Genomic DNA, 26,915 nt, shown 5'->3' on the forward strand with positions numbered 1-26,915 from the left:
GGCAGGAACACTGTGACCAGCTGGGGTCAAAAAACTGACTGCACGTGGCAACAGCCCTGCTCTCTCCCAGCCCAGCTCAGCCCCATCCCGTCCTGTCCCGTCCCGTCCATGGCTGCAGTCATTTCACAGCCCTGTGCTGTCAGATTGCGAGAGCTGTGGCCTCAGAGGGACCAGAGCTCTGCTCCAGCATTTACTGCAGAGGTTGCCTCAGGGTGACATTTACCACCTGCATCCCAACAATTCCAGTCCCAGCACCAGCCTTCACTTTGCCCATGAGCACTTTCAGCTCTTTACTTTTATTCTACCCGCCATGGGCGATGTTCGGAGGCCACCTGGGAGACAGCAATCCTTACAATGCCTCCGCCATGCTCTCACTGCAGCTCCTGGGCAGTGCCACAGAGCCCACCAGCCTCCCAGGCCGTACACGCACAGGCGGGCTGGGGAGACGGGGAGGGGTGAAGCAGGCCATGGGCACGGTGCGCTGCGCTTCGCTGGCTACTCCACGACATCCCCGTACTTGTTCCTCCTCACCGGCAGTGCTGTGCTCTCTCTGTCCTCTGCGATGGGCAGATTTTCTGCAACAGAAAGAACAAGCTCCCTGGACCCCCAACTACCCTGGTGTGTTTGTCAAGGGTGGGCAGAGAACCACAGAGCCCTGGTGAAGCATTTAAAGCCTCTTCAGCTAAGCCCAGCTTTGGAAGCAGTGGGAGAAAGCAGCAAGCAGCTGCGGGAACCTCCCAGCAATGTATGTCCTCGTGCCCCTCCAGCTCTGCCCACTGCACGGAGCAACCAAGATGTGGAAGGGTCTACTGCCCCCCACCATCCCCTACCCCCTTCTTCCTTTTTCCAGCAAACTAGCCCTTCATGCTGGCTTCTGTGAATCCACAGAGCGGGCAGGGCAGCGGGCAGGGCGGGTGGCGGGGCGGGCAGCGAGGAGGGAGGGCAGCAGGCAGGGCAGCAGGCAGGGCAGCAGGCAGGGCAGCAGGCAGGGCAGCAGGCAGGTGTGAGTGCTCCCACCCCACCAGCCCTGCTCACGTACCCACAGCGCAGGCGATGGGCCCAGAGCACGGAGAGATACAGGAGCCATGAGACCAGACCTGGTGCTCCAGCCACCCTCACCCTGCTGCCACCCCAGGCGCCGGTTCCCATCCCTTGGCTGTGGGGTGCCATGGTGGGACTTATAAGGGGATTTTGGCAATCACCAGCTTAATTATGAGGCAGGAACAGCAGATTGTGGCAGCAGGGATGAAACAGGCACGGCAACCCTAGGAAAGCAGCAGGGAGAGATGTAAACGTACCTGTGGGTTCAGATGCCCTACTAGCCATGGCAAGCTCCTGTGGCGACTTGCCTGTCTCCAGGTAAATCCAGAAGTCGGAGCATTTCTGCGTCTCAGCTCTAGTCACCACGTAGCTGGCGAGGGACCCTGCGACTGAAGACACTGCGATGCTCCGGTGGGTGCCAGCAGCCGGGGCATTTGCTAAGGGCAGCGGCAGGGAAGGCACCCACCAGCTTCTGAGGGGCTACAGCCGCCTGTGCGCTGCCCCTGAGCCCCCCGGGGCGGTGAGGAGCGGGGCTGTGACACTAAAGCCCCCCTGGCAGGGACGAGGAGCCCCCCACACACACTCACCCGCCGCCAGCGGCAGGCTCCACTGCGGGCTGTACGGCAGCTTCTTGCCCACCAGCTTCTGCACTGCGAAGGCGGCTCCGCTCCCTGCCGACACACGGGGGGCGAGCCGCCGTTACCGGCCCTTACCGGTCACGGGTCCCCCCCGGCCCGCAGCCCCCCGGGGGGCCGGGCCAGCCCCTACCTGCCAGGAAGGTGCCGATGCCCTTCATGAAGGCGTGGGACTGGCAGGCGGCGTATTGCTGCAGCGCCTGCGGGGACACGCTCAGCACGGAGCCCCTCGGTTCCCCCCAGCCCCGGCGGGACGTACCGGGGACACACGCAGCACAGAGCCCCCCCCACGGTCCCACCCAGCCCCGGCGGGACGTACCGGGGACACACGCAGCACAGAGCCCCCCAGCCCCCCACGGGACGTACGGGGACACACGCAGCACGGAGCCCCCCTCCCCAGCCCCGGCGGGACGTACCGGGGACATACGCAGCACGGAGCTCCCCACGGGACGTACCGAGGACACACACAGCACGGAGCCCCCCTCCCCAGCCCCGGCGGAACGTACCGGGGACACACGCAGCACAGAGCCCCCCCTGGTCCACCCGAGCCCCGGCGGGACGTACCGGGTGCTTGGCGGCCACGCTGTCCTCCACCCGCCGCAGCCCCAGGTTCACCATGGCGGGGCCGGGGGGGCCGAGGCTCGGGGGGCCCAGCAGCGGGGCCCGCCCCTTCCGGCGCTGCCGCCATGGCGGAGCCGGCCGGGCCCTTCCGCCTGCTGCGGGACGGGCCGCGCCGGTACCTCTGCTACTGCGGCCCCGGCGGCACCGTGTAGTGAGTGCGGGGCCGGGGGCCGGGAGCGGGGGCTGCGGTCCGGGGGCCGGGAGCGGGGTCCGGGAGCCGGGAGCGGGGGCTGGGGTCCGGGGACCGGGAGCCGGGAGCGGGGGCCTGGAGTGGGTTCCCAGGCACGGCCTGAGCCGCTGCCTCCCGCAGTGTGACCGACGCGCTGGAGGTCTGGGCCGGGGAGCTCGACGCCCGCCCGCCGCTGGACTGCGTATGTACCGGGGCCGGGGCGGCGGGGGGGCCCGGCTTGCCCCGGGGCTGGGGGCCGGGGCCGGCCGCTTCGGGACGTGCCCCCTCTCCTCCTCAGCGCTGCCAGCCGGAGGAGCACGGCACGGAGCTCAGGTGGGTGCCGCAGCGACGGGGGCCCGGGCGCGGCCTGCGGGGCCCCCCTCACCCCCGCTCGCCCCGCAGGGAGGCCTTGGGGCGGGGGGCGGCGGCGCTGAGCCTGGGCGAGGGGAAGGCCACGCTGCAGCTGCGGGAGGAGGCCCGGTGCTCGGCCCTGGAGCTCTTCAAGCTGCCCATGGCCCAGGCGAGGAGCCAGCTGCAGGCGCTGGTGTTCGACATGGCGGGGTGCATCGAGAGCCTGGAGAGACGCCTGGAAGGTCTGGGGGGGGGTCGGATGGGGGTGAAGGCAGGAGGAGAGCGGGCAGCTCCCTGCCACCTTCACAGCATCACCGTCACACACACACCACCCACAAGGAGATGGCTGTGCCTCCCTAGCCTCGCCCCGCCTGGTGTAGGCTCGCTGGGCCCCGGTGAGGTGGCCAGGAGGGCTGGGTGGCCAAGGTGCTCCCTTCTTTTTCCAGTTTGGGCTGGCCGCTTCCCAAAGCTGGCCAGGGTCTGCCCCTGAGCGTCTCAGGCAGAGGAGATCCTGCATGGGACCGGAGGATGCGTTTTTGTGTCTCTGTGCAGAAACACAACCTTGTCCCCATGGCCAACACCACTATCATCTCTGTGGGTGGGAGTCGCCTTACAGAGGCCCCTGTTTTAGGGGTCTATAGGGAAGGTCTTGGGGCAATGGCAGCCTGGATGGGGGAGTGCTGGGAGGAGAACATAGCTTGGTTTGGCTGGGGAGGCTTGGGGTGCTGCATGCTGCATTGGGGTGTGTTGTCACAAGCTCTGGCTTCTGTCTCAGCAGTGATGGAGACACTGGCATCTTCCTGCAGCCCTGAGAAGAACACTTCCCAGAGCCAGCAGCTCTTCCTGCCAGGTAGGCAATTGCTAGGGGGTACTCCCCTGGTTCCACTGCTTGTTTGCCTTCTCTTTCCCAGGAGGCTGCTGGTCCGTGTGCTCTCCAAGGCACTCTCAGTCCCCTCAGCTGTGGCTGCTGTGAGCTGTCCTGCTGTTCTGGTGCCCTTCCTGGCATGGAAGGGGCCAGGGCTCAGCACGGTGGCTCTTGGGGTGTGTGGGATACCCTGTGCCCAGGTCAGATGCTGGGCATCACCAGACAGGTTGCTCACTAGCCTCCAGGAGGAGGTCAGGCTTCACTGTTCTTCCAGGGGCTTCACTGCTCTTCCAGACTGGGGGCTGTGGCAGGTCTATGGCTCCCTGCTCCTTTGGGAGAGGAGACCAGGCTTGGCCCTTCCTCACCCGCCACAGATGCTGGGCCTGCCAGGCTGGGCTGCTGGAGGCTCACCCTGGGCATGGAGGGGCTTGCAGGGCTGCCAAAGCAACTAGCTGATCTTTTGCAATCCCCGTCCTGCCTGTCACTGACTGAGGCAGACCCCAGCCCCAGGAAGAACAGGGGTGCTGGCTCAGCTTTGCCTGCCAAGAGGAAGATTCCAGGAGAGTCTCTCATAAACCCTGGCTTCAGAAGGTAAGTGCTGCTCCCAGGTGCGGTGCTGGGGTTGGGCTGTGCAGAGAACCCATGGACTCTGCTCTGTAGCTGCATGGGAGCAGGGTGTGGGGATTTGGGCTGTGATGCTCCCTCCATCTCCTCCTAGCAAGAAGGCACCGTCTGGAGTGGATTTTGAGGACTCCTGACCTGTGCTATCCCTCCCCACGATGACAACCCTACAGAACTCGGTCGACCACTGTGTGTGTCTGATGGAGTTTTCACTGCCCTGCACCTGCTGATCCCCTTGCACCCAGGGAGACAGATGGGGTGAACAGGAGCCAGAGGGCTGGAGACGGCACCTGGCAGGCCTGAGCACGCAGCAGATCCTCAGCTGGTGCAGTGGCAGGGCCTCGGGGTGGGGTGGGGCGGGGAACAGACAGGGCAGGGGTGACAGAAGCGGTGGGTTTTTTCCCTGCAGCTCTTACCCACTGGCAGAGGCTACCTTGCTACCTTGCTTGCCATGAAGTGGTGGGGTTTTTAAAAAACTTTTATATTGCCATGTAACAAAAAGATTGCCTGTGCTTAACTTATTGCCAGTAAAAGCGGTTTTAGCCAGCTGGTCTCTGGCAACCAGGATAGTGTGGATGTGTCAGTCTCTTGCTCAGGAAGCCAGTGGCCAGTTTCAGCTGAACCTGGAGGGTCAGAGGCTCAGGAGCTCAACTCTCCTGTCAGCTTTCTGCCAGCAGGCTGGTGGGTGAATCATAGAGCCTCCCTAGCCCCCTGGAGAGCTGGGAGAACGGGCCCAGTCCTTGCTAGGCACTGCACCGACTTCCCAGTCCTCTCCCAAAGTCCCGTGAGGGAGGAGAGCTGCTGGGGCTGGTCACTCCAGACTCATGCTTGTCTCACTTGCAAAGCTTTTATTGATTTCTAGGAGCTCTGATACATGGCTTGGACTTGCCCCACTTCACCCCCATCCCTCTCCCAGATCTGCTCCTGAGAACTTCCTAACAGAGGGTTCTGGGGGATGGTGCCCTCTGCTCCGTTCACCCAGGGTAACGGGGCACGGGCCATGCCCACCGCCCATGCCATCCCCCCAGCGCTGTTCCCAGGGCTCTGCCATTACTGTGCCAGTCCCCCTCACCCGGTGCAGCTCCCTGGGGTCATCCTGCCTCATGCCAATCACCTGGTGGGTGGCATGGTGAGCTGCAGGAGTGTGCTGCCCTCTCTGCACCCCACAGCCCTTTGCTCTGGGCAGCTGTTCCCCGCCTGCTCCTGCCCTGGCCCTCAGCGTTGCCCAGCTTTGGTACAGGTGGTGGCCGTGGCCCCCTTGCACCCATCCTGATGCTTGAGGGACCTCAGGGCAGGTTGAGGGGTGTCGTGTTCGGGCAGGGAGGGTGGCACAAGAGGTGAGAACGCACTTGCAGGCTCAGTGCGATGCAGATTGCTGCCGGCACCTCAGGCAGGGGTGCCAGCTGGGGGAATTAGAGTGCCAGGGGCACAGCTCATGCTCTCTGCCCTCCTGAGTGTGTGCAGGCAGGACTGTGGTGGTCGTGGCAGGACCAGGGCAGGTGCTGGCCTGCTGCCTGACCCTGGCCCTGCACCCACCTGGGCTTGTGCCCGGCTCACTGCTGCGAGCGGACCACAGAGCGATAGGCTTGTATGATCTCCTCGCTGTTGGGGCAGGTGTATTTGAACTCCTTGGTTTCGCTGGCGCTGTTGAGGTAGCGCCACACGCCCCGCAGATCCTTGGGGATGCCAAAGCGGCGGTAATGCTGGCACACGACCTGTGGTTGGAAACTGGGTGAGCCTTGGCCCAGCACTGCATGCCTGTGGTGTGCCAAGGAGGGCCCCGTGGGGCTGGTACCTGCAGGCAGGAGGCAGCCAGGAAGCGTGGCAGGGGCCAGGGGACATCCCTGGCACTGCACGAGACAGGGGTTAGCACCCGGCAGGGGATGTGGAGGGGAGTGAGATTTGTGGGAAGGCACGTGCTGGGCAGGGGTCGTGGGGAGGGGGGTGCTGGGGAGGCACCAGGGTCATCCAGGGGTTAGCAAAAGAGCAGGAGGGTTGCTGCAGACACCAAGGGGGAGGTAAGAGCGTGTAGCCAGCGGCATCGGGACACCAGGGAAAGGAGAAGGGCACAGTGCTGGGGTGCCTGTGCTTACCTGAACGATGTTGAGCTTGGGCAGCAGGTTGCAGTCAGCTAGCGTGAGCTGCTCCCCGTCAAGGAAGCGGCGCTGGGAGACTCGGAGGTGTGGGTCCTGGGCTAGCTCGTGCTCCAGGGGGGCACTCAGGTACTCGTCCAGCTTCAGCAGTGCCCGCAACAGGCTCCGCTGCAGCGCTGTAGGGATGGCAACAGTGCCACCAGGTCAGAGCGTGGCCCTGCTGTGGGCACAGGGCCCCACAACTCTGCTGTGGCCTCCTGCCAGCCCATCCCTGTCACCAGGTGGTGCCTGCCTGTGCTTTTCCTGCCTTGGCCGGGCTGGTGCCGTTCCCTGCCCTCCCCAGAAAGCTGAACTGCACGGGGAGGGGCAGCGCCTGGAGAGACCCAGCGGTGTCCTAGGGCAGGGGCTGGAAAAGTTCAGTGTGACCTGACGGGGCTTTGGGGTGGTGGCACCTGAGAGGTGGTTGGATGGGATGTCCCCCCACCCCAGCTACTCACCGTCATCCTGGGCAGGCACTGGGTTCTTGATGAAGGTGGAGAACTTGTGGAAGATGTCATTCCCAGCCAGGCTCGACTCCCTGTACTGGGGTACCAGGCTGGGGAACCTGCAGGGACATTGGCGCAGCTGAGGAAGGAGGCACGGGCCAGCAGGCTCACGCGCTGTCTGCCCGTCCCACCTCTCAACCTGTCCTGCCCCTCTTTGGCCCCTTGCCCCTTCTCAGGGCAGCACCAGCCACTGACATGGGGGGGCCCAGCTTGTCCTCCAGGAAGTCCTCAATGGTGACGGTGTCGGTCTTGGGCTCGCCGTTGTAGAGCAGAACGGGCAGCTGGGCACCTGGGGCGAAGTCCTTCAGCACGTCCAGCGCCCTGCAGGAGATGGGGATGGATGCTGCTGCCTGGCAGTGCCCAGCACTCTGCAGGACACTGCACACGTGTCCTGGGCAAAGGGACAAGATAGGTAGTGCCTCCGTGTGCACCCATGGGCAGCCCTGCCCTGGAAAATGCCCCCCAACCTCGTTCAGACAACGGTGGTACAAGAGGCTCCATGCATCCCACAGTACCCACCCCTCACGCCCCTTCCTGAGGTGTTGGGGACATCTCACCCCTCCATCAGCACGCCAGGGCAAGGCTGTCCCACCCTGCCCGTGGCCCTGGCCCCAGGGCTGGCAGCCCCTTGGGTGGAGGACACCACTCACCTCTTCATGTCTACGGTGGTGAGGGTGAAGGGCACCCCTTTGAGCAGCAGCACCATGAAGAGCCTCTGGCAGAAGGGGCAGTGGCCCACGCTCTCCCCATCCTCACTTGCCTGCGGGTGGAGAGGCAGAGCCCAGTAGCCACTTGGCCCCAGCACTGGCCAGGCAGCCGTGGTGGGTGCAGGGTATGTGCCACCCCTGCCCTGGCCAAGCCCGTGCTGGCCACAGGAGCGCTGGCAGCCCGTGGCACCTGCTGTGCCGGGCAGGGAGCCAGCCCCTGGCCCCCGCCTGCTCCTGGGGCCCCGCACCCCACCCTGGAGCAGCCCGCCTGGCACGGTGGGTGCTGGCCCTGGTGGCCCAGGGGGCTCTGGGCTGCCCCAGCTCCACAGTGCCAAGGGGGACAGGGCTTGGGGGCTGCAGTGGTGGTGGCACTGGGGGTGGCTGTGGAGAGCCCAACGTGGCAGGGGCTGTGCCGAGGAAGGCAATGGCGATGCTGGTGGCTCTGTCACCCCAGGTGTGATCCCGGGTGAGCCCTGTCCTGCCCTGTGCAGCCGGACAGCCCAGGTGCCGTGGTGGCCACCCTGCTGGGCAGGGGGCCCTGGTTTGCTGGGGTGCCCCAGTCCAACGCCCCAGGCTGAGCACCCGCAGCCCCCCGTGCCTGCAGGGCGGGCAGCATCGTGCTGTGCCCTGGAGCACAGCCCCGAGCCCCACGTCTGGGCGCTGCAGGGGACAGAGACAGCCAGCCCCCTCCCCAGCCCAGCAGCGGGCACCCTGTGACCCCCCCTCACCTTCACGAAGAGCTGGATTTGGGGTTTCTCTGCCATACTGGGTGGTGGCTCTCGCCGAGTGCTGGCTGTGCCTGTGCTGGAGCCGCGGCCCCTCCCAGCCCACATTCCTCCCTGGGGTGCACCCGCTCCCACCCACGCTCCCACCCACGCCTGGTCCCACGGCGCTGCCAGGGACGCCCTGCTGTGGGGCCCCGGGCACTGCTGCTGCCAGCCCGCAGCACCACCAGCTGCCCGCGCATGGCCCGAGCCCTGCAGGGCTTCACACCCCGCACCACCCGCCAGCCCCACCACCCACCCTGGAAGACGCCAAGTGTTGGTTGGGTACAGCCCCGGCAACCTCTGCCCACAGTGGGCTCCTGCACCCCCACCCTGTGAAACCCCTCCTGGGACCCTGCCCAACCTTGTCCCTCCCCAATCACCCAGCCCTGGCAGCTGGCTCCAGTTATTATTTTTTATTTAAAACGATCATTATTTTCACATTTCATCTTGTTTCTTTTGCTAGCAATGTACAGGCTCCTCCAAGGCGTCCCCACCCCTCGGGGTGCCCCGTGCCCGGGGCCGTGCGTGGCACCGGCGCTGTGCCCACGGCTGGTGGCCAAGGACGTGCAGAGGGAGGCGAGGCCAGAAGCGGGGCCAAACTCAACAAAGCGAATAGTGTTAAGGCAGCAGCCACCCCCGTCCTGGGGCAATGCCCTCCCACTGCCACCCTCGGGGTGTCCCCTGTGCCTGGGCAGCCCCCAGCCCAGGGCAGGCAGACCACCACGGCCACCCAGGCTGCGTGAGCATGCCGTGCCGGGGGCACAACAGCATCTCCACTGACCACTGGAAAGCCATGGGGACAGGGACAGTGGCATGGGGTGGGGTGGCGTGGCGTGGGTGGGGGCAGCTTGGTGGATGGGAGGGCTGCAAAGGGCTCTGTACCCGAAGTGCCAGAGCCCTGTAAGAGCCCTGAGCAACAGGGCTGTGGGGCAGGTGGGGGGTGAGGACAAAGGGCACCATGCCCATGGGGTGCCACCACCGAGGTCACAGTTGGGGACCCAAACACATCATCATCCCCTCTCCTTCGTTGCAATAGGTTAACCCCAAACTGGCTTGTCACCCAGCGCCCACCTAGGGAAGGCAGAGTGTGCCCAGCAAGGGAGCAGGGGGCACCCTAGGTGGCAGCTGCCCACCCACAGGACCAGCCCGTTTCCAGTATGCCATTAAAAAAAATATGGTCTGAAAAATCTGAAAATAGAGCTTATCTCCCCCCCATTTTTTCCCCTATTGAAAATACTGTATATTGTATCACAATCTATAGCAGGTGGCATACAGGACTGGCAAGACCAGGGGGCACAGGGACAGTGGAGGGTCAGCTGCCACCTGGGTCTGCTCCTGCACCCAGGTGGGGCCCGGGCTGCCCCCACCCTGCCTCCCCACGCGCTGTGCTGCCCCATGGCAGCGAGCTGGGCTGCCTGGTGCTGCCCGCTGGCTGGCAAGCAGGAGCTAGCCCAGGGCATCCAGCCAAGCCTGGGCCAGGGAGGCAGGAAGGGCAGCGGGGCAAACAGGGGGAGCCTGGCACTGGGTGCTCCCTGGCAAGGAGGGGGGACTGGGCACAGCCACCCTGGGGTGCTGCAAAAGCCTAGGGCATCCAGAGGGGGATGTGGTTGGGGTCAGCATCATGGGTCCTCCCATCACTCTGCCTCTGGGCATGGCTGCAGATCACGGAGAGCTGCAGGGTGCTGCTGAGATGCAGGTGCCAGCCATGGTCCCTGTGGGTGATGAGGCAGCAGGACCCTCTGCAGAAAGGAGGGGCACTGCTGGCCAAGGGGGTGCCACTGCTGGCCCCAGTGACGCCCACCAGCCCCAGGTGACACTACTGGCCCCACTGCCATAGTCCATCCTCCCTTCACCCCCACCCCAGGCACCACTGCCAGGTTGCACCAGCACCCAGACAGGCCTGTCTCGTCCTCGTACCTCAAGGCCACCCCACTCCCAGCTTCAAAAGCCATCCTGGGGTGCAGCACCCCCCCTGCCAGTACCACCAGTGACCCAACAGTAAGAAACCAGTGCAGGTGGCTCCTGTAGAGAGCCAGATGCTGAACAATGACTGCCAGGGCAAGGGGGACAAGGAGGGGGACGTAGCAGAAAGGTGGCACAACTGCAGCAATGCCCTGTGGTGGGGGAAGCGGGCGGTGAGAGCAGGCAGGAGGCAGGGTGAGGGGCTCTGGGAGGAGGAACATGGTTGGGGGCAGAGGGGAGAAACAGCTGGTGCCAGCGTGTGAAATACCCTGTGAAATACCCCTCTGCCCCACCACGCGCCCCTCTGCCCACATGGCAAGGCTGGGGGTGGCTGGACCCCTTGGGTGGCAGCAGCGTGGGTGGGCAGGACACACCAGTGGGGCTGAGGCTCCCATCTCAGGCAGGACCCTAGCAACATCCCATCAGTGCCAGAAATCAGTCGTGGGTGAAGCACCAGAGCTCCTGCCCCCGTGGCACCAGACCCCGAGCTCCTCCCAGTGCCAAGGGTAAGCGCCAAGCCAGGGGTGATGGAAACAAGGCGAAAGCAGCCGTCCTTCCTCTGGCTTTGCCAGGGCCAGGCCTGGGGTGGTGCCAATGCCAGGGTGGGAGGGTGCCCCCACAGCTGAGGGTCCCCAGGGCAGGTGCAACAGGGGTGTCCAACCAAAGGCACCGCTCAAAGACCTTGTCTCTGCCACCAGGCGCACGGGGCTGGCAGCACCGTCAGCGAGCCGCATCCTTCTCTCTGCAGTCTCCATCTGTGGCACGTGCTGGCCTGGCGAACTGGGCGAGGACAGTGGCCCCCAGCCCCACACAGTGACCACCCTGGAGCTGAAGGGGACAAAAGGCCACCCAGCGGGCAGTGGCTCACAAGGTCCATCCAGGCTGGCGCCATACCCATCATGTCCTCCCTGGCACGTGCCTCTGGCCACAGCAGCTCCACTCGACAGGGCGAAGGGAGGGGAGAAGCCAAAAGGGTTCGGTGGCTTCACAGCCAGGGGATGTGGCTGCCCCCAGGGTCTCAGCACAGCGTGTCCGTGTTGAATGAGAGCTGAGCCTGCAGGCATGGAGACAGGCAGGGCTCAGGCTGGGCAGGGGCTGCCTGCTCTGCCCAGCACCCCCACTGCTGCTGGGGCTGGGATCCAGCTTTGGGGGAGCCAGCACCCTTCCCCGAAAGCCTTCTGTGGTCCACCCCTGGCCCCACCACCTCCCCGTCCCTGGATGAGACCCAGTGCTGCGGCATCCAGCCCCAGTGCCCCATGGCAGAGACACAGCTGGGATCAGGGACACCCAGATCTGGGAACAAGCTCTCACCCTCTCCTCCTCGAAGCTGATGAGGCCTTCGTCATCAGTCTCCAGGTCCTCCTGCTCCTCCACCACGAGGGCCCGCAGCTCCGTGGGGGCGGCCCGAGGGTGCAGCAGGCTCAGCACGCGCTCCAGGGGTGACTGCAGGGCACAGCTGGGGCTCGTCTCCTGCTGCTCCAGGTTGTCACTTTGCTTCTTGGCAAAATTCACAAACACCTAGGAGGAAGGGACAGGAGGCTGCAAGGGACCCACCCCCCAGCGCACCTACAGCCCCTGGCTGCCCCTCACCTGCCATCTGTGCCATCGGGGACAGGCTCCAGCACATCCCACTGGACTGTGGCCACCACCATGCCCCCCACCTATCTCCACCTCCCAAAGGTAATTTCTGCCAGACACTTTGGCATGGCCACTCTCCCTGGGGACAAGCATCCAGCTGCCCACACCATCCCAGGTCTCACGTTGTCCAGTGTGGTCTGGCTGACAGAATAGTCTTCTATGCCCAGCACGTCCACCACCTGCTCCATCTTGCTGAAGACCTGTGCCAGTGAGATCTGGTCCGACTTCAGCTGGTACTGAGCCTTGGTGTGGTGCCGCTCCTGCAGGGGACACAGAGGTGACAGCTGAGCCCACACTCCCAGACCCCTTCCCATCACCTGGTGGGGGATCCCACAGAGGTGCCCCTTGGGGGATGAAGGCTGCTTGCACCTCAAGGTGGGGACTTAGCAGGGGATGGCACCACCACCACAGAGAGCTCACCTTGAGGATGGCCTCGGGGAAGTTGCGGTTGAAGAACCTCACCACCTCCTTGACGTTGAGGCTGGACTTCGTGCGCACTGTGATCATGTAGCCGTCGCCAAACCTGCATGGGGACAAGGGACCCTGTGAGGACCTGCCCCCACACACACACACCTCTGCGGGGAAGTACTGACCCCACGGAAGGTGACAACCCACCGGTATGGCGCTAGGATGCTCAAGTGAGCCTGTCCCCTGCCCACCCTCCAAAGCAGCACCCACACAAAGGACCAACATCTCGCTACGGGCGCCACATGGTCACCTTGCCATGGGGGCCCAGCCCCCTCCTGCCCCACAGCGCACACAAGACCCCCACTGGGCTCTTACCGGTTCTTCAGGTGCTGGATGCTGCCAAGACACTTGAGCCTCCCGTTCACCATGATGGCCAGGCGGGTGCAGAGAGCCTCGCACTCCTCCATGCTGGGGAGACAGAGCAGGCTTCAGCGGGGTGGCATCGCGGGACAGTGCCAGGGGCCACAGCTGGGGCAGGTGGGGAGCCAAACTCCCCAGGGCATCACCTGGGTGCCGTGGCTCCATCAGCAGGGGTGGGAAAAGGAAACGGAGAGCCTCCCAGGCTCCCTCCGCTGCTCCCCACGCTCCCGCCAAATGTCATGCCCTGGGGAGCCCCCTCCCACCCACACAGCACCCCAGGTGCTCAGGGGCATCGTGGGCACAGCCAGAAGCCCCTCTGGACCTGTGAGATGTGAGCACCACGGAGCGACCAGTTTTGATGACATCCAGGATAAGGTTCCAGAGGAAGCGCCGTGCCTTGGGGTCCATCCCTGTGGTGGGCTCATCCTGGAAGAGGGACAGCACCCTCAGACATGCAAGCCCCTGGAGGGACCCTGCCACCCCCTTCCTGTCTTGAGCCTCAGGACACCATCCCACAGCCCAGGACACTGGGGGCAGAGCTGGGGGCAGGCAGCTCCTGCACAGGGTAATTTCTCCACCCTAGCCCAGTGTCAGCCCCAGGGACATGGTGGGTGGGAACAAGACCCCACGGGCAGGGTGCTGGAGCCCGGGGCACACCAGGAAGATGAAGGCTGGGTATCCGATCAGCGCGATGGCTGTGGACAGCTTCCTCTTGTTGCCTCCGCTGTAGGTGCTGGCAGGCTTGTCAGCATACTTGGTCAGCTCCAACTTCTTCAGTGCCCACTTGACCACCTGCAAGGCACAGGGGGCTGCCATCACCCTACCAAGGCCATATGGCCAGCAGAGCTGGCAGCGGGCAAGCAGCTGGGCTCCACAGCACAGCCCATTTGCCAAGGGGACCACAAGCAATGTGCTAGTCAGGGGAGCCCTATGGCAGCCCACAGGCACAGCCACCAGCATCGGTGGGTGCCTGCGAGTGCGTGTGCCTGGCCCCAGCACCCCACGTGGGTGCACCACTGGGGTGGCATTGCCATAAGGGTAGCAGCACTGGCTCAAGTCCCCGCTGGTGCCATCCCCATGGCACAGTGCCAGCACATGCGTGCTGACAGTTGCCCACCCCGAGCCCTACCCGCTCCTCGTCTTTCCAGGGGATGCCGCGCAGGCGGGTGTAGAGCTCCAGGTGCTCCTGGGCCGTCAGCTCGTCAAAGAGTGCGTCAAATTGGGGGCAGTAGCCCAAGCTCTGCTGGACCTGCAGGAGCTCCTTCAGGATGCTGTGTGAGGTGCCATGGGGAGAAGAAATTGCTTTTTGGGAGCACCCCATTGCTCACCCCCCTTTCACATGCCTTTATACTGGAGCATCTTCTACCAGGTAACCCACAACAGGCAGCCTTGGCCAAGAGCCAGTGTCACTTGCTGCCACCCCCCAGATGATGGCCAGCCCAGCATGACACAGGGCTGCAGCTTCCCATGGAGCCACACAGGCACACTCATGCTGCTTTGTCCTGGGAGGCCCCCAAGCAGACCCCAACCCATCCCCAGGACAGCAGGCAGCCCCCACCCCCTACCCAGCCCGTGCCCCCTGACCTGTGCCCATTAACGAAGGCCTCTCCGCCTGTGGTGCTCTCATCCCCCGTCAGCATCTTGAAGGTGGTCGTCTTGCCCGCGCCATTGACACCCAGCAGCCCAAAGCACTCCCCAGGCCGCACACCCACGCACAGCCGGTCCACGGCCAGGATGCGCCCGATCTTGCGGGACTTGTACACCTGGTGGGGCGGGGGGTGGGGGCTTAGCCCACCACAAGGCACCTGGACCCTCAGCCCTGACCCACAGCCCTTGGGTGGGATGGCTCCGAGGGGTGTCCACGCAGCCCTGGCACATCCATCACCGCTGCCGCACCTTGGTGAGGTTTTCGATCTTCAGCATGTCGTTGTCAGCATCGCCACGCAGGACACGGTGCCGCTCATTGGCCACATCAATGTCATCCTCGATGGGCTTGGTGGAGACAGGCAGCCGCCTTGGGAGGGCACACAGGGCAGGGTGGCGATGCAGGCCTGGGAGCCTCCTGCCCGCATCCCTGCTGAGGATGGGCAGGTCCCCAGCTTGCACCCACGGGAGGGGCAGCCTTGGGCTAAGGGGTCCCGACAACAAAGTGGATTCCCTGTGGCCAGCCCCCCCAGCCTGCCCCCCGCTCCCCAGCTGCACTCACTGGGGCTTCCGGAAGAAGTTGTACTGGCACATGATGGTGATGAAGAAGCCGACAAAACCTTCGATTGTCATGGCAACAAGCCCCCTGGTCACGATATCCCATTCGAAGGGCGATTTCATTTTATCGAACTGCCCTGAGTGGGAGGAAGAGGAGAGAATGGCTGGGGACACCTTCCCATGGGGACAACCTGGTTGTACCTCCTGAGGCTGCCTGTAACAATGCCACTGTCCTACTCCTGTGTTCCCTCCCCTGCCACAGCCGCCTGCGCTAGTCGGGGCTGGTCACAACAAGGCTTCCCATTCACAGCGCGTGTGCTGTTGAAACCATCTTGCAACTGTTGAACCTCAGTAGGACAAATCAACCCAACTGAGAGGAGGTATTGGATGGATGTCAGATCCTGCCCCAGAATTGCCCTCCATGATGCCAGCAGCACCCAGGTTAGATACAGAAGCTACTTGAGAAGCAGAGAACAAGAGATTTTCAAGGGCGAGCTCAAGCTGAGAGTAGCCAAAGGCTCGTTTTGGCTGGGCAGTGCAGCCCTGCAAGCAAGAGACCACATCTGGGAGGAAAGAGCCCTTGCAGTCCCCACCCCTCACGTCACAGTACGGCCCCACCACAGGCAGTGTGCAACAGCAGCAGAAACACGCGACACTGCCAGGGCTCACAGCCTCCTCTCATTGGGGGACTGCTACTCTGGATGGCCCAAGGAACCACTTTTTGCAGCACCAGCACCACACCACGGCTGACCCTCAGGCACGGCTCTTCCTGAGCACTAGTCTCGTTCACACCCCCTGGCTTTTTGCTCCAGGTTGCTCCAGGCCTTGGGAAGCCCCACAGGGCAGGTGGATCCCTTCCAGCAGGGTCCCACCAGCACCGTGGTCCCCCCCAGCTCCACATGCCCTGGAGCAAGGGAGGGAACATGAGGCCATACCGATCTTGGCATAGTATTCATTAATGTATTCGTTGTAGGCCATCTCCATCAAACCGTGGCCCAGGTTGTAGTTAGGGAATACAAGGAAGCAGCTCTTCAGGTAGCTGTTCACCACCTTCAGATCCTGTGGGGACATGCAGAGAGGACACAACCATCAGAAACATCCCTAAGGACTGTAAACACATGGTAGGATTGAGATCCCCACCAAGATACAGCCTGGTCAGGTCTCATAGCTGATCCTGCTGGGAGCAGGAGTCTGGAGCAGAGATCTCCTGAGGTCTCTCCCAGCCCAAGCTGTCCCACAGCCCGATGGCAGCTTCCCCCTTCCTGGTGGCCCCAGGCAGACCTGTGAATCCCATACCTTGTCATGCTCAAACAGCTGCAGCAGGAACGTGGCGACGGTGGCTGTGATGCCAATGAAGAGATTGATGACTATGAGGAAGACGTAGGCAGAGCTGGGCACCTCGAACCAGAAGGAGGCAGGGTACATGATGGGGGTGATGGACCAGCTGGCAAGGTGAGCAACAGGAGCGCACATCAGCGTGGCAGGAGAGGCGCTGGGCAGCACCAGCCCTTGAGCCTTGGGATCACCCATCTCCCAGCCCCATCCTCTCCAGGCTCTCCCACCCCAGCCCTTGCAGCCCACCAGCCACTGGAGCTGCAGAACATCAGCCAGATGGGTAGTCCCGAGGGCAGATCCCACCTGTATAGCCACAGTGGAGATGGGGCACTGGAGGGACCCACCAGCGCACCCCGACCAGCCCTCTGAGCAACATACCCGTAGAGCAAGAAGAGGGAGAGGACGGCGGGGAAGTTGGTGGGAGAGGTGTAGGCCGGGAGGTCGAACACAAACAGGATGATGATGCAGCACGTGGCCGGCACCAGGTAGTTCAGCTGGAGAAGACAGAAACTCTGTGACTGCCCACCCACCCATCCGAGCCTGGGGGCTCAGCCAGTGGGGCCATGCGCCCTGCTTACCATGTCCCACACATAGTTGGCCAACCAGTAGATGACAGGGTCACAGCCGCTCACAAACTGCAGGTGTTTGGCCTTGGTGGCCTTTTCGGCCACCAGGAACACCACAAAGCTGGCTGGCACGAAGGACATGGCCACAATGATGAAGATGGCAATCACCACATCCGTGCCTTGCAGGCTGCATGGGGAGCAAGGAGGAGAGCAGGGACCCCATCACCCTCAGTTGCAGCACTGGTGAGGGCCACCCATCCTGGTATGGGACAGCTGCTGCGCACAGGGCGGCGCACATGGCACAGGGACCCTCACGTCACACCCACCCGGTCCCCCAGCACACAGCCTGCAGGGCAGAAGCCTCAGCGTTCCCCTGCAAACCGCAGTGAGGAGCTCCCTCCCTTCCATGGGACAGCCACCCTCCCTCAAACCCACCCCCTGGACCTACAGGTAATCCAAGGACAGGCTGGCACTCGTCTTGTTCATGGGGTGGTTGGTTACTGTGATGCCTGCAGGAAAGCCCAAGAAGAAACACGGGAGCATGAAAGCTGGCTCAGGACAGACAATCTTGCCCCCAGCCTGCCCGGTCCTGGCTCTGAGTGGGAGGACAAGCTTCCTCCCTGCAGCTCTGCAGGAGCTGAGCTGTCTGAAGCAACCAGGCACCTCGAGGCCAAGCCCTCCCCCACCAGCTGGCAGAAAGCATCCTCAAACACATCACAAACCCGGGTGCCTTCAGGCAGCACTTTGGGATGTTCTGCCCCAGCCCAGACCTCAAAGAGATTTGCCGAGCCCGTATCTGTGACCCCCCACATTACGCCACTTGGTCCAAAGGGGGACACTGCACCTTAGATCCTGGTTGGACCATGCCCTAAAGCTGTTCCTGATGCGCTTCTGTCCTTAACCACCTTCAGGTTCTTACCATAGGCAGCAGGGTTGCCTTTGCTCTTGGGCAAGTTGGCTCGCAGGATGGCGTTGTTGAGAGCGTTGAGGTAGGTGGGCATGCTATGGTAGCCCTTGTTGTTGTAGAAGACCTGGAGGAGGAGAGAAGAGTAGTGGGAGGTGGCAAAAGCTGGGCCCATGGCAGATGTACTGGAAGGGAGCAATGGGTGCGACAGCCACAGGGCAGGCTTCCCGGGCTCAGAGCTGCCAGGAGAGCAGGACACCCCTGACCACACTGGTCCAGAAACGCTGGGGTGGGAGCTGCAAAAAGCCCCACGGGGCAAGACCCCCACCAGATTCCTCAGTGGAGAGCACTGCTGCAGCACTGTGGGCAAGGGGTCCCGGCCACACAGACACTACTGGCTGGCCCCGTCTCCTCTCCACCCGTGCCATGGATGCCGCTGCCCACCCATCTCCCATGTGCCGTGGAGCGCAGCGCGGTCCCACCTGGGCCGTTCTCCGGACAGCGATCTTGCGAACCGTGGCAGGAGCCCGGACCCCGAAGGACGCCGGGATGGATTTCTGGATGTTGCCGAAGGTGAGGGCCCCATACCTGTGGGACAAGGCACCGCCAAGAGGCTGTGACCACCATCCTCTGCTGTCGGGAGCAGGGCTAGGCTTCAGCATGCTCCTGGCTCCCGTGAGCACCCCGGGCAGGTGTCCCCAAGTTCCTGGTCCCCCACCCCTGCTCCACGGCACAGGGCAGACCCCCCCCAGCCTTCTCTCTTGCCTGTGCAACCGGAAGCGGTCCGAGGTGTAGAGCAGATACTCGGAGACATTGCGCCCTGTGATGTCTGCCAGGATGTCCCCTGTCACCACCTTCATCTGCGGGGGGTGGCCCCCCACACCGCTGGGGCAGGAGAAGCCGGTGCCCTGCATGGAGCATGTGCACTTGATGGGCTCATGGACAATGCGGGGCAGGGCAGGAGCCGAGGTCACGGTCTCTGAGGAGCAAAGAGGGCAGCTCACAGCCAGGCTCCTGCCTGCTCCGGCTGCCTGGGACAACGTGGGGGCAGGAAGTTGAGCCAAGGGGGCCTGGCCGGGGAGGGAGGGAGAGCTCTGCCCTCTGGCCAGAGTCTGGTCTGCAAGAGAGCTTGTGTGTTCTGGTGATTAGAGGGACCAAGAGATGGACACTGCAAAAAACTTTGGGCGGACAGAAACGATTCCGAGAGGGGGCATGAAGTGTGGCTGGAGAAGGGAATGGCTGGGGACCCAGTGAGGGTGACAAGGCTGGCCACAAGGCTCTCAATGGCGTCACCACCCTAGAGAGCTCCATCAGCACTGCTGGGGCTGAACAGGGAGCAGTGCTCGAAGACCAGCACCAGCTCTGAGTCCGAAGTTCAGCCCAGCGATGCGATGCTCTGCTGTGGCCAAACTGATGGGCACTTCCAGGGGTCCCTGGAGCTGCTTCTGCCATGGAAAGACAATCTCCCTGCTAGAGATGAATCCCAGGCCCGGACGTACTCAAGCACCAAGCACAGATGATACCTTTGATGGCAGAGGAGAAGGTTGTGGAGTTCCAGGCATGGAGCAGCTCCTCATCCACTGAGATGGGGTAGTCAGAGGGAGCCGGGGATGGAGGCGGCGGCACAAAGTTGGAGAGCGGCAGGCCCTGGGTGAAGGAGTCGATGCACATGGCATCGAAGTACTTGGCCGCCAACATCTTGGACTCGTTGCTGTTGAGGTTGAGGGTCTGCATGGGCTGGTCCAGAGTGTTGTTGAAGGCAGTCTTGAGCACGCAGGTAGCCCCCACACCAGAGGGCAGGTGGAAGGTGTTCACCAGCTGCTGGGGGCTGGCATCAGGAGACAGCCTGAGGCTGTGGGGAGAGAAGTAGGTGAGGAGGAGCAAGGGGCAGGAAACGTGAGTCTCATCACCTTGGCCATCTTCTGCTGGGACCTCCCTGAAGCCTTGGCACTTATTATGGCTGGACAGGCACAGACAGTCCATGCCTGACATGAGCTGAGCTGCCAACTGCAGCCAGCGTCAGGGCTGGTACCCCCACCAGAGACATTCTGGGGAGGATGGAGGCTGCTTTGCAAGGTGACGTGGTGCCAGCCAGACTGCTCCAAGCCTGAGCCAGCCCTGGCACCAGCCCCGCTGTGGACTGCCCTCCCCTGCTGCCCCCCCACTGCAGTACCAGGGATGGAGACAGGAACAGGGATGGGGATGGGACACGGGATGCTGGTCACCAGCAAGCGGCAGCTCTCACCGGTACTCGCGCCGCTCCTCATTGGCATAAGGAATGAAGTTGCCCTTGGGCTGGGTGTAGTTGTGGTACTGCGATGGTGAGAGGATGAGTGGTGGCAGGTCACCTGTGGGGAGAAGGATGGGAACCTGCTCACACCCACAGCACCGCCGCGTAGAGACGGACTGATGAGCACCTGTGAGCCTTGTCCTTGTCCTCCCCCCAGCCAGTGTCCACACTGGCCACACCGGGGCAAGCAGAAAGGGTCACCAGTAGCCCCAGCAGGCGGGTGGTTCACACACACCTATTTCGGGCACAGAGAGTGCCACCGTCATGGCCACACAGACGAAGAAGGCGGGCAGGAGGATCTGGGAGAAGAGGGCCTTGGTGTTGCGCTTGGCGCAGTGGAAGCGTTTGACGATCAGCCCGTGGAACTGCCGCAGCTTCAGCCACGAGCCCTCCAGCTTGAAGCTCCCCTGCCCAGCCAGGTCCTGGTCTTCTGCCTCCACCTCTGCCTCTTGCTCTGGGAGGGGAAAAGGACATCAGCCCCCAGCACGGCTGCTCCTGCACCCACCTTGGCCCCCAGGGAGCCGAGCTGGGCACCAAGCTGGGCGCAGCAGCCCCAAAGGACAGGGCAGCACCCAACCCTGATGGCCAGCGAGTCGCAGCACACCGTGGTGTGAAACAGGGCAGCTGGCTGGTGGGTTCCTCTTGGCCCAAAACACGAAATTTAGACAATAGTTCTAAAGAAACAACTTAAACTGGTGCTTTTTGGCATAACCCCTCCATTTTCCCCATCGGTTCTCCCAGCAGGTGAGGGGTCAGCGCAGGCAGGGATGGGTTGGTGGTGGGGGGACCCGGCGAGGCAGCAGGCACCAAGCTGGGGGCTCAGGGAGCTCTGCCTCCCCCAACCTAAACCACAGCACTCAGAGCAGCCCTGCCCAGGGAGGCAGTGGGTGGCAAATCCCTGAATTAATCATGATAAGAGCTGCTGAGATAACCCAGAAAAAAAATCTGTGAATAAAAAAGCAGCCTCAGGGCGCCTGCCTGCACCCTCCGTCCTCCAGCAATCCCAGTATCTGGGTCGGGAGAGCCCCAGGCCTGGGTCAGGGTATGGAGGGCAAAGCCACCAGCTGGAAGACAACTCTGTGCCCAAGGGCCAAGAGGAGACAACCCGACCGGGTGCCAGCGTGGGGAGGGAGCATGTTAGTGGGGCGAGTCTGCAAGGTGGCACTCGTGGGATCCGAGGGAGGCAAACGGCAAAGCTAACGCCGGCTGCGCCTCTGGCTCCGCGTCTCAGCATGGGACCCTCCCACACAGACCCTGCCAGTTTGGGGTGCAAACTGGTGGAAACACCCATTCCCAGCCCTCCCACGCAAGCTGCGGTTCTCTGGGTGCAGCATCAGTGGATGCATCATCAGACCCCCCACCGGGGTCTGGCCCCAGGAGCACAGCCCCCCACCCCACACACCCCCACGTGCCCTGCCCAGGTGCAGGGACAGGCACTGGCACTGCCCCTGCCCCGGCCACCCTCCGTGTCCCAGCCAAGCGCCTCCCCCGGCCCCTGCCGCTGGCCAGGCACCGGCAGCACGAACCTTGCAGACTGATGTTATCGGGGTCCTGCCGGTTATCGAACAGGGGCGCATAATCCCCAAAGAATTCGGAATAAGCCCCACCTTCGTCACCCCGCACGGAGCCCACCGAGGAGGCTGAGCGCAGGGATGCCTGCGACTGCGCCAGCTTGGAGCAGGTCACCAAGTTGCTGAGCTCCACCTCGGGCTTCTCCGGCACAGCCGCTTCGGCCGGGGCCTCCCCGTTGACCTCAGGCTTCAGGTCCAGCCCAGGGGCAGGTGGCTGCAGGATGTCCTTCTTGGACTCCTTCATGTCTGAAAGGAGAAGCGGGGTTGCCACCGGCTATGCCACCTTTCACTGCAGCATGGCACGGAGCGGGGACAGATCTGCTCTGCAAACCCAGAGTGGAGCAGACTGGCTGCCCTTGGCTGGGGTGGGCTCTGCTCAAGACCTCTCTCCCCTTGGGACTCCTGCAGCCACACAGAAAGGGGAGAGGAGCCCCCAAGCCCACGCAAAGGCACACAGCTCCCTGCCAGCCCCCAACAGCACCACATGCCCTCCCAACGCTCGTACCCACATCGCTGTTCTCCAGAGACTGGTCCTCCTCAGACACCTTCAGGAAGACCTCCTCCAGCGTGGTGTCCATCAGCCCAAAACTGGTGAGGTCCAGCTCCTCCAAGCTCTGCTCCAAGTGCTGCCGAGGCAGAGTGCCACATGAGAAGGGCAGGAGGTGCCCCACAGTGTGACGTCCCCCCACAACCGCCTGCCTGCCCACCCCACCAGCCCCCACGGGTACCTGGAAGAGCCTCTCAAAGCAGCCTTTCTTGACGGCCTCGCTGGGTAGAATGTAGGAGAGCTCAGTGTTGGTGTCCGAGATGAGGAGGCAGGAGGCCACGTATTTCTTGATGAACTGGGAGACGCGAGGCTCAGAGCAGGGGCTGACGGAGGAGTGGGCTGGGGGGCTGTGTGGCTGGCCGGGCTCTGTGGCAGAGGGGGAGCACTGGTCAGCCGCTTCGCCCCTGGCCTCCCACCAGGACCCACCACGTCCACACTACATCACAATGCTGCAGGGGCTCCTCCAGCCTCCATCATGGGGTGCTGGTGGCTTCCTGGCCACCCTGCCCTGCCTGGGGACAGTGCTCTGTGCCACAGCCCGCACTGGACAACTCGGTGGGCAGCCCATGGGCTGGACAGAACCAGCACCTGGAGGCAAATACCACCACGCAGGGTCTAACCTGGGACTCTCATGGGAGAGGTCAAGGCTGAGCCATGCCACCTCCTACACTTCTGTACCGTCCCTCTCTGTCCTCCATGTGGCTAAGGAAACTTGGAGTGGGAGCACTGGGGTGTTGACCTCTTGTTCCTTTCCTGGGCTGAAAAAGGGCTGTTCCCACCTACTCCTCTAAACACAGGGTCCCACCGCCCTCCAGACCTGTGCCATTCCTGATGTCAGACTGCTTCTTCACCACTGTCAGCTTGTAGCCATCACCGTAGGTGCTCTTGAGGAAAAGGGGGGAGCCACAGCACTTGAGCTTGCCATGGGAGATGATGGCGATGCGGTCACCCAGCAGGTCAGCCTCATCCATGTGGTGTGTGGAGAGCAGGATGGTCCTCCCTGACGGTGGCGCAGAGCCTCAGTGGAGAGGCCAGGGCCACCAGCAGCCAGAGGAGCAATGCTGGGCTCTGCCCACCTCTGCTTACCTGTCTTGTACTTGAGGATGAGGTCCCAGATGGCCCTGCGAGCGTACGGGTCCACACCGGCTGTGGGCTCATCCAAGATCACAGCCCGTGACCCACCCACAAAGGCGATGGCCACCGACAGCTTCCTCTTCATGCCTCCCGAGAGCGTCTGCACCAAGGAGTGGCGTTTGTTGGAGAGCTCCAGGTCCTCGATCATCCTGGGGACAGGAGAGAAACACCAGGGATGCCAGGGGGCCATACTGGCACCTACTGTCACATACTGTGACACCTCTTCCCTGCATGGTACCTACAGCCCTCAGCTGCTGGGACAGCCCAGTTGCAGCCAGGCTACAGAAGCATCTTCTGCTGGCTTCCACAGCCTGGTACCTCAAGTTTTGGGAAACGCTTGGTGAAGCTGCTCCAGGGGACATCTTTGCTACCAGGTCACCCACCAAGGCTCAGCCAGCAGGAAGGGGACCCACTCAGGCAAAAGGCACAGACAGGGCAAAAGGAGTTGGAGGGTGCCTACTTGTCCATCTCCTTGCGGATCTCCTCCTCCGCCATGCTCTTGAGCTGCGAGTAGAACCAGAGGTGCTCCTCCACCGTCAGTCTGTCAAAGAGCACGTTGTGCTGGGGACACATGCCGAGGTTCTTCCGGATCTCATCCATCTCTGTCCGGATATCGTGGCCATAGATGGTAGCCGAGCCCGAGGTCGGAGGGAACAAGCCAGTGAGGATGGACCTGGATGGATGGAGAAAGGCAACCATGTGAGGGACCTCACATTCCTCCATCTGGTCCCAATCCCAACCACCACCTCCAGGAGCACCTGCTGAGCCCCAGGCAGAGCAATGCCAGTACAGGTCCATGTGCCCGCTGCCTGTCCCCCTTTGTGCCAACCCCACAGCCACACTGCTGTCTTCTGGGCACGGCACCAGCTGCCACAGGGCCCTGCAAGGACATCTTGCAGCCCCTTCCCCACTCACTACAGCTGGCCAGGAGGACACAGCCCACGTCCACCCTGAGAGGCACTCACATGGTGGTGGTTTTGCCTGCGCCATTGTGCCCCAGGAAGGACACCACCTGGTTCTCATAGAGGTTGAGGCTCAGCTTGTTCAGCGCCAGCTTCTTGTCTGTCTTGTAGACCTTGGTGAGCTTGTCAATGCAGACAACCAAGGGGAGGTGGGTCGGCTCCTCCTCGATGCCCCTTGTCTCCTCTGCCACAAGAGCGGGATGGTGAGGAGCTGGGAGGTGGAGGGGGGCTCTCCAGCGGGTGAACCTCCCCACCTCCATCCCACTGTGGTTGTGCTGGCTCGTGGTCCCTTCCCCCTCTGCTTCTCGCCAGCTTCCCCTGTCCCACCCCACGGGCAGCAGCTCCCGGACAGGCAGCAGTGCCCAGCCCAGTATCCTGCCCCGACAAGGGAACAGAGGACACATGGAGGTCCATGGTCACAAGACCCCGCGGCAGAGCCAGGGCCACCCCAGTGCCACCCACTGCTGCCCGTCTGCCCTCACCCAGCCTTCGGCTCTCCATGGCACAGGCCTGATCCTCCTCCATGATGCTGAGGCGGGTGGTGCGGGACCAGGGCCAGGTCCACTCCCAGGTCTCCACTCGCCCGTTGCCCAGCCAGTAGGACTTCTGGAAGGGGAAGTACCAGGGCCGTGGCAAGCCGAACATGCCTGCAATCACATCCCCTATGGAGTCAGGGTCAATCCCGCACCCGTACCCCACAGGGAAGCCAGCTGAGGGCCAGGGCAGAGCTTGGCACGGGTATGGGCATGGGCTTGGAGGTTTCCCCAGCTCAGGGACATTGCTGCGGGGGTGGGGGTGCTGCAGGTGTCCTGGCGAGGTGGGCTCAGGGCAACGCTGCTGGGCTGTGCAAGGAACCAAAGTCCTTTGGGCTGGGTCTGGCTCAGGCTTTGGTTTTACTAGGAAAGCAAAGGAAGCAGGAGAGCCTCCTGCCCAGGCGGCCAGCGAGGGGGAAGAGTGCTCCAGCCATGGACACTTGGATTCGCTACAGCTGGCCGGCAAACTGAGACATGCAACTGAAGATCACCAAGTAATCTGCTGGTGTCACCAGTGGGTCAGGGCATGCGGGAACGTGACCCTAACAGGACACACACGGGGGACCCTGAAGGCACATTGTACCAAACCCCACCACGTCAGGGCTGAGCACTGCCAGGAACCAGCAGCATCCCCAGGGAGGAGGCTCCCGTAAGACCAGAGGTGCCCTCATGCCACACATACCCGGGTGCACGGCCTCGATGTACCACGTAAGCACCCCGTACACTACAGCATCCACAATCAGCATCATCATAGACAGCAGGAGGTTGAAGTCATCTCCTTCCACGGGCGACTGGCTGAAGGTGTGCCACTGGATGCCCACACCGGCCACCTCATACAGAGCAAAGTACTTGGAGCCCAGCCCAAAGGCTGTGGTGGACATGAGGGACTGCGGAGAGGTGGAGGGAACGGAATGGGATGTCACCAGGAACCACTGGCCAGCTCCAGAGGAACAGGTTAGGGTGAATTCCTACCCAGTGCTGCCCCACCCAGCCCCATGGAGATGTTCCCTGCCCCGGAAGGCACCAAACCCTCCGGAGATGCCTCCAAAGCCCCATGGGGAGCTGGTTCATACAGGGAGAGGTTTGCTCAGGGCTTGGTGACAGCATGGTGGCCCGTGTACTGGACATGGGGTGCCCGAGGCAAACCTGGGGCCAAGCACCTCCCCAGCAGCCGCAGCCAACTCACCGCGATGCACTTCTCAAAGGCTGTGATCTTGTCATGTGCCACCTCCTCCCGGATGGCCACGTACATGTAAGGCACGTAGCTGAGGAAATAGATGATGCCACCGCAGGCAGAGGCCAGCTTGGCCTTGGAGTAGAGCACCGACACCAGGAAGCTGCAGGGAGGACAGCGTCACCTCTGATACTACCCCAACAGGGCTTTCCCCCCACCATCCTATTTTGATGGCATTGAGGTGATAAACTGGATCCTCAAATTAGCTGGCTGGAGGAGCCTGTGCCCCTCCACCACCCCTTGCCCACACAGCTCCCAGCACCCTCGCCCCACGGCACAAGGACCCCAGTGCTGGCCATGCCCCCTCACCACACAGAGCAGACCAGGCAGCTCACCAGAACATGATGGTGGCTACTGCATAGATGGCAAGAAAGAGCCAGATGATGAGGACATCGCTGTGCATCAGGACCTTGCCATACTTCAGGATGGCGGTGAGTGCTGTGACCGAGATGGATAGCTGGACGAAGCCGGTGATGAACCAAGCCACCCAATGCACTGCGTTGTTCAAGCCCATCATCTTCATCACCTGTGAGGCCAAAACTTCTCAGCAGGGCTGTCCCCTACCCTGCACATCCCTGCTGCCTCAATCGCTGGGGCTGAGGGAGCAATGGGCAGCACACCAAGGGGTCCCCCAGGGGCTACCAGGAGCAGGCAGGCCACAGCACCCTGTGCCAGGGTGCCAACAGGCTCAGTTGCCTCTGGTGCTTGGGCAAGGCTTGTGCCCAAGACACTCTGAAGGACCAGATCAGCCCAGGGATGTGGGATGTGCACCCACCCCAGCTCACACACCCCAG

General features: G+C 62.9%; 4 protein-coding genes across 10 annotated transcripts in view; 1 reads left to right on the forward strand and 3 right to left on the reverse strand.

Moving 5' to 3' along the window:
• Positions 1 to 260: 260 nt before the first annotated feature.
• TMEM141 (transmembrane protein 141) lies at positions 261 to 2,346 on the reverse strand. The gene is made up of 5 exons (XM_055720251.1): positions 2,241 to 2,346; positions 1,810 to 1,876; positions 1,629 to 1,712; positions 1,299 to 1,430; positions 261 to 575 (listed from the first exon to the last, which is right to left on the reverse strand). The coding sequence occupies exons 1-5, from the start codon at positions 2,292 to 2,294 to the stop codon at positions 496 to 498; spliced, it is 417 nt and encodes a 138-aa protein (XP_055576226.1). The 5' UTR covers positions 2,295 to 2,346; the 3' UTR covers positions 261 to 495.
• PAXX (PAXX non-homologous end joining factor) lies at positions 2,339 to 4,870 on the forward strand. Of its 7 annotated transcripts, none has more exons than XM_055720241.1 (6): positions 2,339 to 2,448; positions 2,608 to 2,799; positions 2,869 to 3,059; positions 3,593 to 3,667; positions 4,057 to 4,273; positions 4,401 to 4,870. In XM_055720241.1, exons 1-6 carry the CDS (start codon positions 2,363 to 2,365, stop codon positions 4,438 to 4,440), a joined length of 801 nt encoding a protein of 266 aa, XP_055576216.1. In that variant the 5' UTR covers positions 2,339 to 2,362; the 3' UTR covers positions 4,441 to 4,870. The 7 variants fall into 7 exon arrangements, with proteins under 7 accessions (XP_055576216.1, XP_055576218.1, XP_055576217.1 ...); XM_055720243.1 differs by having other exon boundaries at positions 4,180 to 4,273; XM_055720242.1 differs by having other exon boundaries at positions 3,596 to 3,667.
• Positions 4,871 to 5,120: 250 nt separating this feature from the next.
• Positions 5,121 to 8,481, reverse strand: CLIC3 (chloride intracellular channel 3). Its single transcript, XM_005442134.3, has 6 exons — positions 8,377 to 8,481; positions 7,592 to 7,701; positions 7,137 to 7,262; positions 6,894 to 7,000; positions 6,397 to 6,572; positions 5,121 to 6,018 (listed from the first exon to the last, which is right to left on the reverse strand). Exons 1-6 carry the CDS (start codon positions 8,479 to 8,481, stop codon positions 5,857 to 5,859), a joined length of 786 nt encoding a protein of 261 aa, XP_005442191.2. The 3' UTR covers positions 5,121 to 5,856.
• Positions 8,482 to 8,813: 332 nt separating this feature from the next.
• The window catches only part of ABCA2 (ATP binding cassette subfamily A member 2), a 34,132-nt gene continuing 16,030 nt past the window's right edge, over positions 8,814 to 26,915 (reverse strand). The window contains exons 18-50 of the mRNA XM_055720252.1: positions 26,457 to 26,647; positions 26,074 to 26,224; positions 25,570 to 25,774; positions 24,837 to 25,001; positions 24,358 to 24,538; positions 23,853 to 24,065; positions 23,345 to 23,541; positions 23,076 to 23,258; positions 22,440 to 22,624; positions 22,217 to 22,337; positions 21,667 to 21,957; positions 20,376 to 20,594; positions 20,096 to 20,198; positions 19,374 to 19,702; positions 18,616 to 18,829; positions 18,333 to 18,438; positions 17,866 to 17,977; positions 17,395 to 17,455; positions 16,959 to 17,133; positions 16,759 to 16,874; positions 16,342 to 16,489; positions 15,981 to 16,104; positions 15,050 to 15,182; positions 14,740 to 14,857; positions 14,428 to 14,606; positions 13,973 to 14,114; positions 13,501 to 13,635; positions 13,166 to 13,269; positions 12,799 to 12,891; positions 12,436 to 12,538; positions 12,138 to 12,275; positions 11,689 to 11,895; positions 8,814 to 11,431 (exon numbers count right to left, since the gene is read on the reverse strand). Of these exons, the coding sequence (XP_055576227.1) occupies positions 11,396 to 11,431; positions 11,689 to 11,895; positions 12,138 to 12,275; positions 12,436 to 12,538; positions 12,799 to 12,891; positions 13,166 to 13,269; positions 13,501 to 13,635; positions 13,973 to 14,114; positions 14,428 to 14,606; positions 14,740 to 14,857; positions 15,050 to 15,182; positions 15,981 to 16,104; positions 16,342 to 16,489; positions 16,759 to 16,874; positions 16,959 to 17,133; positions 17,395 to 17,455; positions 17,866 to 17,977; positions 18,333 to 18,438; positions 18,616 to 18,829; positions 19,374 to 19,702; positions 20,096 to 20,198; positions 20,376 to 20,594; positions 21,667 to 21,957; positions 22,217 to 22,337; positions 22,440 to 22,624; positions 23,076 to 23,258; positions 23,345 to 23,541; positions 23,853 to 24,065; positions 24,358 to 24,538; positions 24,837 to 25,001; positions 25,570 to 25,774; positions 26,074 to 26,224; positions 26,457 to 26,647 (5,178 nt within the window). The 3' untranslated portion in view covers positions 8,814 to 11,395. The remainder of the gene's footprint in view (positions 11,432 to 11,688; positions 11,896 to 12,137; positions 12,276 to 12,435; positions 12,539 to 12,798; positions 12,892 to 13,165; positions 13,270 to 13,500; positions 13,636 to 13,972; positions 14,115 to 14,427; positions 14,607 to 14,739; positions 14,858 to 15,049; positions 15,183 to 15,980; positions 16,105 to 16,341; positions 16,490 to 16,758; positions 16,875 to 16,958; positions 17,134 to 17,394; positions 17,456 to 17,865; positions 17,978 to 18,332; positions 18,439 to 18,615; positions 18,830 to 19,373; positions 19,703 to 20,095; positions 20,199 to 20,375; positions 20,595 to 21,666; positions 21,958 to 22,216; positions 22,338 to 22,439; positions 22,625 to 23,075; positions 23,259 to 23,344; positions 23,542 to 23,852; positions 24,066 to 24,357; positions 24,539 to 24,836; positions 25,002 to 25,569; positions 25,775 to 26,073; positions 26,225 to 26,456; positions 26,648 to 26,915) is intronic.

The sequence above is a fragment of the Falco cherrug genome, chromosome 9 (assembly GCF_023634085.1).
Source record: "Falco cherrug isolate bFalChe1 chromosome 9, bFalChe1.pri, whole genome shotgun sequence".
In the NCBI taxonomy this organism is placed as follows: domain Eukaryota; kingdom Metazoa; phylum Chordata; class Aves; order Falconiformes; family Falconidae; genus Falco; species Falco cherrug.

Bases quoted from the DNA above. Each gene is read 5' to 3' on its own strand.
- TMEM141 (XM_055720251.1), bottom strand. From the start codon at position 2,294: ATGGTGAACCTGGGGCTGCGGCGGGTGGAGGACAGCGTGGCCGCCAAG. The intron at 1,431-1,628 runs GTGAGTGTGTGT...CAGTGTCTTCAG, and splicing joins GAGCCTGCCGCTGGCGGCGG to TCGCAGGGTCCCTCGCCAGC. The intron at 576-1,298 runs GTACGTTTACAT...TTTCTGTTGCAG, and splicing joins TAGGGCATCTGAACCCACAG to AAAATCTGCCCATCGCAGAG.
- PAXX (XM_055720238.1), top strand. From the start codon at position 2,363: ATGGCGGAGCCGGCCGGGCCCTTCCGCCTGCTGCGGGACGGGCCGCGC. The intron at 2,800-2,868 runs GTGGGTGCCGCA...CTCGCCCCGCAG, and splicing joins GAGCACGGCACGGAGCTCAG to GGAGGCCTTGGGGCGGGGGG. The intron at 3,060-3,592 runs GTCTGGGGGGGG...CTTCTGTCTCAG, and splicing joins CCTGGAGAGACGCCTGGAAG to CAGTGATGGAGACACTGGCA.
- CLIC3 (XM_005442134.3), bottom strand. From the start codon at position 8,481: ATGTGGGCTGGGAGGGGCCGCGGCTCCAGCACAGGCACAGCCAGCACT. The intron at 6,573-6,893 runs GTGAGTAGCTGG...CCATCCCTACAG, and splicing joins AGTGCCTGCCCAGGATGACG to CGCTGCAGCGGAGCCTGTTG. The intron at 6,019-6,396 runs GTAAGCACAGGC...TTCCAACCACAG, and splicing joins CCAAGCTCAACATCGTTCAG to GTCGTGTGCCAGCATTACCG.